The sequence below is a fragment of the Perna viridis genome, chromosome 3, assembly GCF_037379345.1.
Source record: "Perna viridis isolate PV_CMFRI_1.1 ecotype Kerala chromosome 3, ASM3737934v1, whole genome shotgun sequence".
Taxonomy (NCBI): Eukaryota; Metazoa; Mollusca; class Bivalvia; order Mytilida; family Mytilidae; genus Perna; species Perna viridis.
The window spans coordinates 26,203,891-26,221,114 of NC_142447.1; the positions used below are offsets into that span (position 1 = coordinate 26,203,891).

A 17,224-nucleotide genomic window follows, 5' to 3' on the forward strand; every position below is an offset into this window, starting at 1 on the left:
TCATAAATTCTAAGTAAAATGTATTTTTATCTAACAAAATAACAAGATTATTACATGTACAAGTTCAACAATATTAGGGCCACACAGGTTTATTTCTTCCTCTTTTTTTTATTACCAAGTCCAGCAAATTCAAAACTTTTTAGTGGATCAGCTTTTCGTTTCTGAAAAGATAAAAATGACTATGGAGCATTACAAATACCTTTAGATTTGATGAAGTCAACTGTCTATTGTTTCTATTTCATAGAGTAATAATACTGGTTAAAACCAAAAATCTTAATTTTATTATTTTATTTTTAGATGTTTTTTTTTCGATCCCAGGTTTTTTTTTACAAGTTCAGAATGTAAATTTATCAAAAGATGAAAGCTAAAAAAATACCAAAATACATGGCAAAAATGTGAAAACAGGAAACAGAGACAATGTACATTTACATAAGAAAATAAAACAGAATTTCATATACATGTATTAAACTGACTGTAAGGAAACAAAAAACTACAGCACTTGCAAAACATGTATTAACTCTCACAAAAAACTAGTGACATCTGGTGCTCCAAATGGTAAGCATTTCCTACTCTGCTAGCAACACCAATAGTGCAAAAAGTATCATATTATACATGTACATAACAAGAATGGATATGGTAAATATGTAAAAAAAAAAAAAAAAAAAAAAAAAAAGGATGAAAAATGTCAGTTCTTTCTTCTTCCATTATATTTTATGTTGGGACTATTCTAGACTAAATTCTCGAATGTCATTAAAGTTATATACTAGTAGTTTATATTTATGAATGGAATACCCATTTTGTACTGTAATCAACTTATTTTCACATTTGAAATTATTTCAGGATGTCAATTCAAGGTTACTGGTATTTAATTGTGTGACATTAATTCCATACTGATGGGTCTTTTCTTTTCAATTTCTTTTCATGTTTTTTTCCTTGAGACATTAGCAAAAATAATTTGGTTTACAGGATATAGCTCATGCTTGTCTAAAGAACAACAAATAATTGAGAGGGTTCTAACTGTACCTTATATTTCTTTTCTGTCTGTGATGTTTTTTTGTGGAATTGTTTTCCATTGGACTTGGATTGTCTCCCATGTCCACTCAATTTCTTCAATGTTGGAGGCACTGAAATGGAAAGTGGTGTTAAAAATATAATCCAGTTAATTACTGCATCCATTAATATTCATCAATACAAAACAAAATGGAAAATCTATTTCCTGGCTTCCACAAGGTATATATTATCTGCCGCGTTTTTCACAAATTAACTTGTTCAGTCTCGTAATACATAAAAATATCATAAGTATAACAGACAACCTGAAAGTTTATATGGTGTACACATTTACTATTTGTCTTGCTGATGTAACCACATGATGTTTAAGCTCCTTTAATATTTTAAATATAATTACACATACCTAGATAGTCTGGAACGTCTTTTAAATGGCTAGCACCTTTAACGGTATGTAAACTTTTATCATGTCTCAACACTTGTAAATCTCTGGGATTATCCTCAAAATAGGACTGAAAATAAAATGAATTCACTCAGAAAATCACTTTAATGTTTTAACTATGGTCAAGGATACAAAAATAGACTTTTAAAATCTACTTCTCGGAATGCAAGGTCTAAGCTTAACTTGCATGAGAAAATTTTTGACTTTTTTTGTTTTTTAAAGATATTGACTATATCTGAACATGTCTAACCATGAATCAATAAAACAAACCTTTAGCTTTTGTGATGTTAGAATCTCCTGCTTAATTTCCTTTAATCTTGCTTCTCTGATGGCAACTTTTGTGACTGCTCTCATAGCATCCTAAGTATTGTAAAGAAACAGATACTAAAAGTTACAAATGTGTGGGTATTTTTGGTGAGACAGAAAAGGTAATTCATAAGCAGAGGCATATTAAGGTGAGAATCACACTTCCACTGACTTCTGTTAAAACACACTGTAATCATGTACAAGTACCATAATTCAAGCATGTGGAAAACATCCAGAAATGTTTTAGTGAAATTTACTTGGTAAAAAGGCCAGTAGTTTACCACAAAATCAGTAAAGCAGTATAACAAAAACCCATCCAGGTATATTCAAATACCAAATAAAGAGCTTTACAGGGCACAACATGACACAACCACAGTATGTCAAACTGTTCATTTGGGGCAAGTGTGGACATATTACTTCAGCATAGTTCATGATCGACACAACTGGTTTGGACACAACATAGCACACAATTTGATGTTCAATTTATTTTTTTTTCAGTTCGGCCAATAATAAAAAAAGTTTATTTTGCTGGGGAGTGGCCCCTTAGACCCCTTATAACTCAATAACCAAGAGATATCTACAAACTGATTGAAAACACAGACAGGGATTCTCATAAGGAATCCAATAAAAAATTTTGAATTCAAATTAAAAATTAAAAAAGGGATTTTTTTTCAACCCTATAATAAGAAAACCCTAATAGAATATCTTATATCTAATTGAAAGATGATGAAAGGGATTTTCATAAGGAATAAAAAAACTAGCAAAATTGAACCAACAGTAAAAAAGTTTATTTTGGGGTGTGGCCCAATTTTGTATCCCTTTACTCCAATACAGATAAAGATAAGCCTACTCTGTCAATAAAATTATAATAGAATTTCAAAAGGATCAGAATGACATCTGAATCATAAAAATTAACAATAACCTTTCTATCAATTCTAATGGAAACACATAATTTCCTCCTTTTGGCCTCTTATTTCCAAAACTATAGGGCTCTCTGCCATGTCCATAGAAACAATGAGTTAAAATTTTAAAAAGATTAGATAAGTCTTACTCAAGTTATTGTAAATAAACTAAAGTTAACAGACACCAACATCAACTGTGATGAAGCAGATGCCGCTGCCCATACGGTAATACCATTATATGACTGAAGACATAAAATTTGTTTGCGGTTGTATAAAAACAGTGCATCTAATGATATATGCAATAATGTTCACACACCCCTCCCGACTCTAAACTAAACTAAACCATTGGGCAAAATTTGAACTTGGTCTGCTGTCAATTTGTTATATTTAATGAAAATAATAACTGCAGAGGTTTAAAAAAATCTAAAAAACTGTTGCGCAATAACAGAATGACAAGGATGAAACTATATACCACAATCATTTTGTGGCAGGGCATTATGATTCTTATGTAAGAGTACTAAAGGAATAACTGTCATATTTTTTCGGTCTATGAAGAAATAACCCCAATCACGTGGTTAACACTATATAACCTGCATAGCATCTTATTTTCATGTGTACACCACGGGCATTGAGGTTATCTCGAGTAGACTATAATAATATAATAATATAAGAATATAATAGCAATTCTTTATATATATTAATTTCAATATAAAAATTCAAGGAGTAAATCATTCAAAAAGGTGATGACATCACGGTCATATTACAAAATTTGGTTTATGAGATGATGGAAAAATTTTGTATCCAATCAGAAAGGGTTTTACTTCTGAAATTAAATTATAAAGGAATAATTTTGATAGCAAAAAGTTTAAACAATTCCCAACTCCCAAAATAGAACTGCAATTTGAAAGTAAACAAGATACCTTTGCTCTGTATTTAAAGCCATCAATTTCTTCCATTTTAAAGTTGTATGGTTTAAATACATTTTCACCATCAGCTGTAAGATAAAAAATCTTCATTAGTAAAAACATTATATTTTTTATAAAGGTTATCTGAAAACTTTAAATGATTTGACTTGTGATAAGATGTTGTGTTTTATTACCCAATAAAACCATAAGTGGACCAACAATTATTTTTGATCGATGTCAATATAATTTGTACGAGAACATGTAAATTCAAACGCATTATACCATTTGAATAACATTCTATTGACAAAATTGTATATCTTGCGCACAAAACAAAAACTTTTAAGAAATTCCTATGTAAAAAGCATTCTGAAAGTATTTCATGGCAATACAGTCCTCTATCAGAAGAATTTTTTTAAAAGAGAACAGAATGCAAACTTTATACAAAAAAGCATGGAAAACTTTTCTAAGTCAGAAGGCCTTCACTCAGCCAAAAATTATGGACAGAAGCAAAATTCAAATCTGATCTGTAACTTGCCATGGTAAATATCAAATGAATATCTGCTAGCAGGACAAAAAAAGTGTGGAAAACCAAATAACTGCATACATTTTCTAAGTCAAAGGGCTAAAACTAAGCAAAATCAAGGGACCTGAAGAAAAGTTGAATTTGATCTGTAACTTGCCATTGTATGATGGTAAAGCAATGTATTAAATATCAAACGAATATCTGCAATCATGGTGAAAAAAGTGCAGAAAACTGACTGGCTGGACTGCTGGAGTGCAAACCTCATGTCCCCTTTGGGGAAAGTCTGGGACTTAAAAATCTTGAGTATAAATAATTAGGTACATGTAGTTTAAAGAAACTGAGTATTTCTTTTCCAGGCATTAATAAACAGCACTGAATAATTTTAAACTGGCTACAGGAATATGCTAACTACCAGTAATTAAGTACATCACTTATTCATACACTTGTGTGTACATAATTCATTAATACATACCTGTTGTTTCAGCTAATGCTTCTTCTACTGCAGCCAAAGATTTCATCTCTTGTATGTTAACAAAAGACAAGGCTGTTCCCTGGTTATCTCCCCTTGCAGTTCTAAGTGAAATTTGTCATGTGTTAACAAGGTTCAGTCATGTGTAAAGAATATAAGAGGAAATTGGAGGTCTAATTTTACCCACCCTTACAACATTTTTATATGTAAATATCTAATTATAACTCTACTTTTCAGAACTCAAAGGCTTGAATATTGTACATAAAAAAATCATTTAATAATTACCTAGCCATGTACATGTTCATGGGATTCTCTTACAAACAATGAAAAATTGTGCCTATCTACTGTTTTTTTTTTACCAAACATTCTGATTCAATTATTACTATTATAAGGATAATTTTATTACTAATAAGTTGTTTTTTTCCTGGTAATGATAATTACTGCTGTTGATGGGGATAATGAAACAAAAGAAAACAATGTTAGATGTTGAAGAGCAGTTACATAACCAAGGATGTGGGGAGATGCAGTTTATCAATAGCTGTTACCAAATATCAAAATACAGGTAATTGTTATTTTGGAAAACAATGCTAATGTACTTCCAAAATACAATAAATTAATTTGAGATAAATACTATAATCTGATTGGTCAAAATAATTTTGTTATATCTCAATGAAAAAAAAATATTAACATGCCCCTATTCAGTTAAATTTAGAGCTACTTTTCTCATGTTTAAAGATAAAAATATGTTTTAAAATAAATTTATAAGAATTGGCTATGAAAAAAATTTTGTCTATTGAAAAATAACAAATTTTCCATGTGCATATTTTGTTTATTGCACCTCGCGCAATACACAATATGCACATGGAAAATTTATGTTATTTCTCAATCGACAAAATTTTTATCATAGCCAATTCTTAAAAACCAAAAAAAAATTACTAGCGTTTAAAATAAAGATCATTAACATAAAAATTTCAGTGAAAAAAAAGCATTTTAAATACTCTCATTGTAAAATTAGCAATTGGCTTAAATAATCCTAATTAAAAGACATATGACATCATTGTAAAACAAGAAATAGGTTGTCCAAAGTAATTAGTGACACTTTTTTTTTGGAAAGGAAGATATCTTGTGACATATGAAGAAACAGTCCTAATGTAATCCTAGGAACATCTCAAATTCTTATTTAACAAAAACATCACATTCTAAATTCACACAGCCACACAGAATTTTAGAACTACAAACCGGCCAACTCTGTGGATATATGTTTCAACTGTAGCAGGGAAATCAAAGTTTATTACATTAGATACATTCTGGAAATCTATTCCTCTGGACACACCGTATTCTTTATCTCTCTTAACTTTTCTGAAATCAAAATGCAAAAATATTATGTTAAAAAATGTACATGTGAAATAACTTTTCAATTAAAAACATTCTACTGATATATATAAATAACATAAATATTATGAGTAAAGGTAAAGTGAAGAAATGAATTATACATATCTGATAATGTTTGACAGACCTGCCAGAGAGCACCTCAAATATATCAAGTCCTGTTCTGAATTAGTTTTACATTTTGAAGCATGTCAGATTTGATGTTTCTCCTGGACTGCCTATTTATATTTGTCAAACCATCATTAAAGTCTCTTAAGAGCTTTCTGGTTATTAGTAATTTATCTTACTAAGAGTGTCTTACTAACCAAAAGACCCAAGTTTTGATGAAAGAATCCAAGTAGTTCATCATCAGCTCAATACAGTAAACTTGAATATTTTTTTTTAAAACTTTGCAACTTAACAGGGGCAGCTAAATATATCAATAGATATATGCTGGACTGTACATTAGAAACTTCATCAGACATGCATAAGAAGTATAAGTTGCATAAAACCCATTCTTACAATTTATCTAATTTCTGTAAAACAGAAATCCAAGGCAGTAGAGGTGGTCGTCATTTATTGTAGTTCCTTATGCAACTCATCAAATAAATCATCAACACTTTCTTTATAAATTAAAGGAGTCATTTATCTTTTTTAAAGTTCAAAAATCTCATTTATCTACTTCTCCACCAACCAGCTTCCTACAAAATTAACAACTGTAAAATACATATAACTTACTTATGTTTCTTTTTAGTAGATTCATGCGGATTAGTTTTCGGATCCATCAACAGTGTTTCATCAGAAGCAATAATATAGTCATACAAACCATCGTTGTATTGTGTTACTATATGGCATCTGTAAAAAGAAAATAGATCTCAAGACACACTTAAAGTAAGTAAAAACATAACAATTGTGATAGAAACTTAATTATCAACCCTTGGAATATTTATCTCTAACAAATATTCAGGATGTTAACTATATTTGTGCACATGTAGTTTTTTATATTAAAAGACAATTCATGTTACCATAGGTAATATAAACAGATACAAACACTGAATTTCTTATCAATATAGGCATAAAAATCTACACGGAAATAAGGATATAATAAAGCAGTGATAATGAAAGCATACCAGAGCAAAGTAGCCATAAAAACTACCTACCTACACAAGTCAATAAAATTTAAGATACTATCTTAAAGCCTTGAATCTCTAGTATAACAGTCTGCAGTGATTTAGCTAGGGCTTGTCATTTTCGCCATTTAGGAAAGGATTTCATAAATGACAAAAATGTTTAAGATCGTTTTCGTCACTTAAAATTTAAAAAGTGTATAAAAAAAAATTCCATTCAAAATGTATTTCAGATAAATAAAAATGTTGTTAAAAACTGTCAATCGTCACCCGACCTTACGCTCTGACAAGATTATGACCCCAAGCTTGGTAATTACCTGGTCAACCAGGTGTGAAAAACATTCTATTTTTGTTAACCTGGCATCCCTGATATGTGCATTGATAATAGTCCTTTAAAATAACAACTATTTATCAATCGTTTGATCATTAGGACCACAAAAGATAATCCCAGGGTGCTCACTCAACTTCAGCCGGTCGTTTTCGAAGGCCGAAAAAAGCCTTGAGTTGACTCGAGATATTTCTGCTTTTAAGTACGTTTAAAATATAACTTATATATATCCTTACCTTAAGGATTAGTCGTGTTAAACGATTTTGATCTTTAATGAATACTGACCAATTTTACACCCATATAAAAAAAAACCTTTACAAACCTCGCAATATATATATAGCTATCTATTTTTAGAAATTTAAATACACACAAAAACAATGTCTCTGATGTGTGACTGGTCATCTCATGGATTTCAATTAATTTTAACACAATAGCGGACAGTTTGGAAATATTAATCAACGGTAAATATTTATTTCACTATTCTCTTTTCTTCTTGAAACAAAATCACAATGATTACGAACGTCTTCAATTCTACTCATGATCTGGGGACAAAGGTCACTAAAAAATTACCTCCCAGCAGTAAGATATCATGCAGCAACTGCTTACAGAGTGCAACATTCTACAGTTGACTATGCCAATGTGGCCAACCTCCTTTCTATCTGTCTAGTTTCTGCGTTATCTTCTGGTGACTGAGAGGGGATTTAGTAGGTACTATCTGATCAAGACCTATCTTAGGAACAGTCTCAAGGTTTTATCAATCAATTCTCTTCTAAAGATCTGTCTCTATCCTTCTGATTTGAGGAGTTTTAGGTTGAAGAGAGCTTTTGAGGTGTGGTGTTTGGCAAAGGACAGGAGGATTTTCTCTTATTTGTTGAGTGTCAGGTCATACCATAATAGTAGCTTATGTCAAATAGTAGCTATTTTTAGACTGAATGCATCAAAGCTTTATCATGATGTAAAAAAAAATTCTGTTACTATTTTTCTAATAGTATTTATTTTATTTTATTAAATAACACGTTTTCTTATAGAAAATAATAGTTATTTTGTTGTAACATTTATTGTATTTATTGTTATGCCTGTATCTGTAAACTTAAAATGAATATATTAAGAGTGTTTATGTCTTTAGTTTATGATACTACTATTTACAAAATTCTGCTGCCCATATGTTGTTCGTGCTCTACGCAAAAGTGACTAAAGCCCTCAAAATCCTAGCTAAAACCCTGCAGTCTGGATCAACTGATCACTGAATAAGACTATTTGCATACTGTTGTACTATATAAACCTACTTTCATGTATCTTACACTTAAAATAATAAGTGCGGAAGTTGAAACAGCGATCATTATACAATACTTGCCCAAACATAAATTTCTGACAATGTGCACATCCCAATATTGTAATCTAACATCCTATTAAGTTTCATAACAATCCTGCAAGTCATTGAAGAGGTGTTGCAGACAACGCATGAGACCAAGTTTTGCTGAAAAACACCTACATTTCTACAATTGTTGTCCAAACATAAATTTTGACAGTATGCACATATAGTTATATTATATTCCAAAAAGTTTCAGACAGACAGACAGGTTGAAATGTATATACACCCCCAAACTTTGTTTTTGGATCTATAATAAATGATTACACTGTTATTTAGAATATATAATAATACTTGTACTACAGGTAATAGACCCTTTAAGGTTAGGTTACATTTGCTTCTGCAATATATGGCTTGGTATAGGACAAAAGAACTTTTCTTGTTTAGATGTATATTGAGCATGTTCCTGGACTACCCCACAATTAACAGGAAAGGATTTATTACCAACACATACATCTATCAGTATTTATAACATACCTTGAACTAACAGGCAGTTCAGAATTTAAAACACAGCTTTTAATACCAAACTGTTCTAGGAATAATTTAAGTCTGTAAATAAAACAAAGAAATAATTAAGTCTGTATCAAAAACAAGCAAATAATTCATAATTCACTTATTATAACAAATGGGAAAAAAGATGGTAGTTATGCTCTTCCAGACTTAGATCACATTATGAATATTACTGATATTATCATTGTGAGAGTAAAGAAATAAAATCATAAGCAATAATTATCAATCTATTTATTTTTATATCTATCAGTTCTTATGACTCCTTAAATGTCAATATACAAGAAAAACTCTCTTAAGTTGATAATGTTTATTGTTCCATATTTAACACTACCTTCCTTATACAACAAAACAGAAGGAAACCAATTTATGAACTTACTTGTAGCAACGATTTACATTATTGACAAATATTATAGATTTCCCTCTCACAAGTCGTAGTTTAAACAAAGCATAAATCAGTGTGAACTTATCCTCTTCTTCACACCTAAAATACAGGTTCATAGAAACAAAAAGATTTCCAGCAAATTTGTCAAGTAAGAAATAATTTAGTAACCACATTTATTTAAGGATTATTTTCAATTGCTGGTTAGAGTATGGGATATACACAACTTTGGGTCAGTTTACACTGAATAAACCGTGAATTTGATTATGTTGCAGTGTAAACCAATCCAAAGTTGCTTATATCCTATAATATACCAACAATTGAAAACAATTCTTATATTTTAATTGAAAAAAAAAAGCAAAAACAAATATAAAATCACAATATATAATTTTTATAATATGAAATCAACAATTTTTTAACGTGGAGCAATACTGTCATCTGGCAATCCATTGCACCATTTGAAATTTACATGTATGTTTTTAGTGTATTAAGATACCCCATTGAAGCAGTTCTGTAGTTAGAATGCGTAACTCAAATACCAAGTTAGATTATACAAAATGGACAATGTTGCTGGATAATGCTGAGCTATTCAGAATTTCATAAAATTTAAAATGTTGTTAAATGGTATTTTGCGACAGTGTAAATAACTTATCTATTCCACAAGTATTTTAACGAAACATTTAATCCTGCATTAAAAACCTAAACCTCAAATAGTACAAATGAAACACCAATACTATTGTGACATGGAACAGAAATGCCTCCATAGCAAATATTCCAAACTGAAGAAATATTACAAATTTTCAAAATATTGGTTCTTAAGAGAATAATTGTTATATACAATGAAATATTCATCCCACAAGGAATGTTGATTCTAGATTTGTCTATGATAAAGTTAGAATAGGAACATCTGTAAATAATGATAATAATAATAATAATAATAAATATATGCTGAAATAATAACTATCAGACAATGGCAATTCTATAATACTTACTTTATGTGGTATTGTGTCAGCTGTGAAGATTCTGGTAACTGTGATTCTTCCAACTTCAATATAACCTGAAATGACATGTACTAGTGAAGGAGTGACTTTCTGATTTCATAGATTGGACATGACAGTGAATTATATGTACATAGATAGATCCATGAGGGATAGCCTGGTCCTTCTTTTGAAATTGAAAATATGAAAAAATGTTTTATTTTTTATGTTAAAACATTGAAAAAAACTCAGAAAGCAATCAACACCAAACATACTTGCTATTTAGCATTTTATTTTATATATTACTAACACAAGTGAATATGATGCAGTTTTTCTCACCTTTTTCCAGAAGAAAAATTTGAGGAACCGAGTTTTAACATTAAAAAAAAAAAGACTTTTCTCTCTTAATAGTTCAGCTATAAAGAGTTGATTAAAAAGATAAAAAGTTGATTATCCATTAAAACTTATGCAAGCTTGGCATCTTTCAAGATATGCACTATGAAGTTAGCAGTATTGTTTTAGGAATAGTTGACTCATATTTCTCATTAAGAAAAAAAATGATAACAGACAGAACGGTGGTTAAATTTGAAATAACGTAATTGATAAGTTGCATAACATTAGTGCTACAGGTTTTACATTGAACAACCATGAAATTCAACAATACACTAACAGCATTATGAAGAACTAATTTCTTTAAACTCAGTACATCTTCACCAAGGGTTGCTGACATTAGAAAAGCTTGATATATCTTTGGTAATTGTCTGAAAAACATTTGAAGAGAAGAAATATAAAAATTAAGTTTTTTGCAAGCTACTAGTATTAGACTAATGAGACTACAAGATTTGTTGTCATGTTTAAGTTTATACATATATCTGGGTTACATTTAAATAAAACACTGAGGAAATAGTACTGTGGGGTTTAAGTTTTTTCATTTGCAGTAGTCAACAAATTCATTTTTTTTTTCATTTGCAGTAGTCAACCAAATCTGAAGTCTATCATATGTAATTAATGAATTTACAGATTGAAACTCAAGGAAACAAAGAAATTTCATCAGACCATATAAATCTTTACACCTAAAATAAAACACTTTAACAGCAACCTTCCCCAGTGTGTTTTTTCCTACTTTATTATTGCCTTGACATCATCTTCATAACCAAAAGAGAAGACCAGGTCAGCTTCATCTATCACCAACATCTCTAATGTATCCTTAATACTCAGATTTCCTGCCTGTATATGAGCCAGAATTCTGGTTGGCGTTCCTACTACAATGTCTGGTTTCTCCATCAATTTTGGTCTATAAAATTTAAAAATTAATACTAGTGCCTATAAGAAACAATTTGACTTAACGTTTTAGAATAGATAGTCTGAAATATATGGTATCCCATTTTCAAAAAATGCAAAAAGGTAATTCTTTAGGTCCCATATAACATTCTTTATTTCAAGAAATTATTACAGGCTTTTCCTGTGCATGGCCCAAAACTTTCAACCTTCCTAGTATGATAAACCTGAATACAAAGAAATACTGTTAAATTTGTACATTATTAAATGTTACATATTAGAACGCAAAAGGGATCCATTTTTTTCAGATTTGTGAATATAGAAAATTGTCATATACATGTATATTTAAATATAAACAAGGGTACTACACATTAACAAGGTACTAATCCAGGGTACCAAGTACCTTTGAGAAGGAAGAGGAACTTTTGGTGAAATATCTACACACTTCACTTCTCTGGAGCAACTTGATGTCAGTTCCTAAAATAATAAGAGATTTATATCATTTTTGTGAACATACACGTCATTATCTAGTAGAAAAACTATAAGCAAAGCTTACTCAGTAATACCCCTACTCCTCTCCCAGAAACCATGGATGAAACCCGAGAGTGATTCAGATAGATATATAAGAGGTGTACAATGGTATTATGTGATAAAATATTTGTGAGTGAAAGTTTCATCAAATTACATCTATGGGTTTCAATGTTGAGGAACAGACAAACAGACAGTTGGGCAGACAGCATGATTACTATATATATCTCCCATTTAGCAGGAGGTATAATAAAACTTAAGTTTTCTACATGTGTTACTATAGAGGTTTATTAATCATTTACAACTAAAATGTAAATTATAAACAATTACATTTTTATAGAGTTCAAAATTCCTTGATTTACCAAGTTAGGACCATCGCAGTGGTTTCCAACTTTCAGGTTTATACTTTGATCTTGTCGTTTGTAATACAGACCTTTCTACTGCCTTGAGTTTATCAGCTCAGTAATTTTGTTATTATTCTTCACTTAGCAGATTTTAATAATGCATTTTGTAACAGACAATATAATATTTGAAACATTTAAGGAATGACTATTATTGCTTTCGGTTTATGAAGAACACTCGATAATTTATTTCAAATGTGCACCACACAAACTGAGGTTATTTCATATAAATCAACAAAATATAACAATCATTTCTAGTACTTAATTTTAGAATCGAAATTCAACAAGTATATCATTCAAAAATGTTGATGACATCATATTCACAATACAAAATTTGAGATGATGGACAACTTTTTATCCAATCAGAAAGTGTTAAAATGTACTTCTGAAATTAAAATTATATTACAAAAACCTAGTAAACAGGGTAATCTGATTCTAACAATACTATCAATCTAAGTAGCCAAAATTGTTTTGTTTACACTGTGATATTACTGCCATTTTTTTGCTAAGAATAAATACATACCATTAAATTTTTGTAAGCCTGGTTACAGAGTTCCTTTGAAGGTGTCAAAAATATGGCTTTCACACACTGTTCTTTAGTTGTCTAAATATCAAGAAAAAGATTACTATAGAAAAGCAATACTGAAAATTATAAAAACAAAATTACTAAACAATTTAAGCAATGTGCATTTCATAAATTTCTTCATGTAAATTTGTTTTCTCTCTCATAAATTGGCATTTACATGGAAAGAAATATGTGTAATACATTGTTCTAGGATTCCACTTTCCTATTTTTGGGGGCAAGTACAATTTTTGTGTGGGAAAGTTGTATAGTATGGTTCATTATTCTTTTGGCAGTAAAAAAAACTTGAATTTCTGAAAAGGAGTTGTTCAGTTTGGAAAGCAGACCTTAATTGTGAGAAAGTCAATCTTCATTTACAGTTTCCTATAATTTCCAAAAATCATAGAACACACACTGTTAAGACTAAAATCTTCCATCAATATTTTAGTTTAAGTATAAAAAAAAAACTTGTAGACTCAATACAGAATTAATTCTTTAATTATTTTATACCTACAAATGTATCAGTACTCCTCAAATATTACCACGAATATCAAATTTGTATTTAGTTGTTATACCTGTTTTGACTGCAATATTTTTTGCACGACAGGAATAGAGAAAGCAGCAGTTTTTCCAGATCCTGTTCTGGCCCTGGCAAGTATATCTTTTCCTTCTAGTGCTAATGGTATGGCCTTTTCTTGTATTGGGGTAGGTGTTTCCCAGCCTAGATTGGCTATTGCCTACAGAATTAAATAGATAATTAACTTAAATTTCATTTTTCACACTATCTTTATCTGCATGGTAATACAAAACTTTGTGAGTACATTTATAGATTACTTAAGAACTCTATATGTGTGTGTGTGTTCTGTGAGGACAGCCTTCACTATGATTATTCACGAAATTTACAGAGAAATATAAGATATTGTTCCATTATTCTTTTTACTAATGGTTCCCATTTCAATTGGCTCATCATTTGGGAAAACTGTTTCTTTGCAGCAAAAGTATAATGAAATCCGCTGCTCTAAAATTTAAAGAGAATATGTATGGTGTATATGTCAAAGAGACAACAACCCCACCAAGATGAAAATGTCAACCCAAGGCCATCCATAGGTCTTCAATGAATGACGAGAAAACCCTCATACCACAGGACAGACTGCAGCTGGCCTCAAAACATCATTATACACAGTTACAGCTAAACAGTTGTCTTTATATTCAAATAACATAAAAAATAAAGGTGAAACAGAAACAAGACATACAGAGGCCAGAAAATCCAGACTTGGGACAGGCACAAAAAATATGCTTTTGATGTTTTCTGTGCTTCTCATTAGAAATTGATCCCAAAGCACTGTTACTTGCATAGAACAGTACAACTCTAACAAAGAAGATGTATGCTGTCTCCTTGACATTCTTGTTTGTTGCTGTGTTACAAGATCTAAATCAGGGCCTAATCTAGATGGAGATATGAGCAAAAACTTCTCCTTGTTTGTGCTCACTTCTCCCTTTTGTCTTTGACAAGGAGAAGTTTTTGTAATAGATTACATAGACAAAAATGTCAATATTGTAATTTTTCAAATAGACTTTACCAAAACTTCTCTTTCTCCTTGATGTCTAGATTAAGCCCTGGTCTAAATCCTAAATTGTTCCTGGCCTGTTTGCAGGTCTTATTCATATTGATGGACCTATTCAAGATTTTGCTGACATAAATATGAATTTTCCATGTCACTCATATATAGTTGTTTTGGGCGTATAAAAAAGTAAATGTGTGTGGGACAACTCTACCATTATTTGCAAACAGCTTTAGTGATGTTCTAAGTATAGGGGTCTGAAACATGAACAACTAAAAATTGTTCTATCAGAAATGAAGTAATTGCTTGACCTTTTAAGGCAGATGCAGATACAAGGCAGAGTTTTATTACTATTGTAATAAAGGAAAACAAAGAAGTATTACATACATGGAAATGAAATGACACTCTCACCCTATAATTCATGAAAGAACAGTGTTCCAATGCTCCCTGAAAAGTTCTTAGAATATTTATAAATTTCTCAATTCAAAGGGCAATAACTCTCACCTAAATGATTGATCAGCCCTCCTTCCTACATGTAACTTGTCTCAGACATTGGTATTGACAATTTTTTAAATAAATCTCATGAAAATACATCAGGAATTGAAAGTGTGAAAGTGCTTACAATGTTAAATGGACACAAAATAATTATGCAAATATGTTCTAAACTCAAAGGGGCAATATAATCTACTGATAGTAGCAACCTTTAGAATAAATCTTTAAAAAGTTCTTGAAGAAATGTAAGTATGGCGGGAGACAACAATAATTGCCAAAATCAAGGCTGTGTTCAATGAAGTCTCACACATCGAAACATCCATTAATTGTATCGACACCTTGGATTAAAGCTGGATAAATCATTGACAACTAGTATCGATTTCGGCGATTGGATTAAGAATTTTTACATGTCCTTCGGGCTCCCTTGTTTAATATTCTGGGGGTCCCAAATAAATTTTGGAGATCAGTGACCTGTGAGCTCGGGTACTAACGTCCATATTGTCAGCGAAGATCAATGAGATTAACTTCACTGAGCTGTGTGATTTTTCACCAAGGTCGGTGGTTCTCCGTACACAATTAACAACTGGAATATACAATGTCCCAGCTGGGTATGTGTAACACTCACAATTCACTGTGAAAAAAATCTGACTGGCACCATGTTTCACCGACTAACACAGATTTAAAACTCAGACTTGACCAAAAACAAATCTGCCGGTCAAATGTGTTTGTGTTTTCAGCTTATATCACTCGCCATACTTGAGTAATTACATACTTACTAATCTTAAAGAAGGTCACACCTGTTTAAACCATTGAAGTTGATGATTGGTTAAAGAAAATATCTGTGGCCAATCATGACCGATGTTACATATAGCTATTGGGAAGAAGCGGAAGTTACTTGAGTAGAGAATCTTGTCACATCTGTTGTACAGAAAACATAATTTCCTACTCTAATAAAGTTTCAATAAACTTATAAAACCATGAAACTAAACTTATCATTACGGAGCTGAATTAAACAATATATTGTTGGACCTTACGGATAAATAATTAACCAGACATTTGGTCCGACACAATCATGGAATTTTATTGAACCTTGAGTCTGGTTATTTGATAGGAACTTCTCGGACATTTAAAAAATAAAAACCTTCTGTTTGTGGTAAAACAAGGCATTCTTCACTGATTTCAAAACTGTTTGATTGATAAAAATACAAATATGTGGAATATCTTTTAATCTTTCAGTGGCTCAAATTATGCAAAAAAGGTAAATGACATGAAATTCATTTTATTTGAAAGCCTGAAAAGGGAACCTCCTAAATGCTTTATATCATTTATCATGCATGTTAAACTTCTATATACATGTATTTCAACTGAGGATAGCCTGTCCTGAGTGTGTGACACTTACAACATAAAAGAGCATGAAGTCCAATACTTAAATAGCTTCGTCCCTCACCTAGTCTCACACATGTCATTAATCCCTTTTGGGATTCAGACATTTCAATGTCCGGACATTGAATCCCAAAAGGAATTAACATGTCATACGCAATACATTCAATTTCAACCGTCCATACTCAATAGTATCACGATATGTGTAAAAATACCATTTATGTAAATATTTCAATTCTCTAGAGTTAAATAATCATCTACTCACCTTTAAAAGTCTGTCATCTAATCCCATTTCGTGAAAATTCAATGATTGTTCGTCTTCATTCTTGCTTGCCATGCTGTTTTGTTTTTACCGGAAGTCCAAAACTGTTCTAAAATTTTCCCAAACTCGGAACAACCAAAAAACATCCG

At 30.8% G+C, this 17,224-nt stretch overlaps 1 protein-coding gene across 1 annotated transcript; it reads right to left on the minus strand.

The window, feature by feature from the left end:
- Window positions 1–7: 7 nt before the first annotated feature.
- Window positions 8–17,214, minus strand: LOC148621622 (putative ATP-dependent RNA helicase DDX56). The gene is made up of 17 exons (XM_088576189.1): window positions 17,079–17,214; window positions 13,955–14,116; window positions 13,341–13,421; window positions 12,292–12,365; window positions 11,734–11,904; window positions 11,281–11,371; window positions 10,626–10,690; window positions 9,631–9,735; window positions 9,222–9,293; window positions 6,659–6,775; window positions 5,792–5,911; window positions 4,556–4,656; window positions 3,576–3,649; window positions 1,718–1,807; window positions 1,412–1,517; window positions 1,024–1,124; window positions 8–161 (listed from the first exon to the last, which is right to left on the minus strand). Exons 1-17 carry the CDS (start codon window positions 17,148–17,150, stop codon window positions 90–92), a joined length of 1,674 nt encoding a protein of 557 aa, XP_088432315.1. The 5' UTR covers window positions 17,151–17,214; the 3' UTR covers window positions 8–89.
- Window positions 17,215–17,224: the final 10 nt, after the last annotated feature.

Coding starts and splice junctions, on each gene's coding strand:
- LOC148621622 (XM_088576189.1), bottom strand. CDS start 17,150: ATGGCAAGCAAGAATGAAGACGAACAATCATTGAATTTTCACGAAATG. Junction 12,366..13,340: donor AGGCTTACAAAAATTTAATG/GTATGTATTTAT, acceptor TTATTATTTTAG/GAACTGACATCAAGTTGCTC. Junction 5,912..6,658: donor TCTACTAAAAAGAAACATAA/GTAAGTTATATG, acceptor TTTTGATTTCAG/AAAAGTTAAGAGAGATAAAG.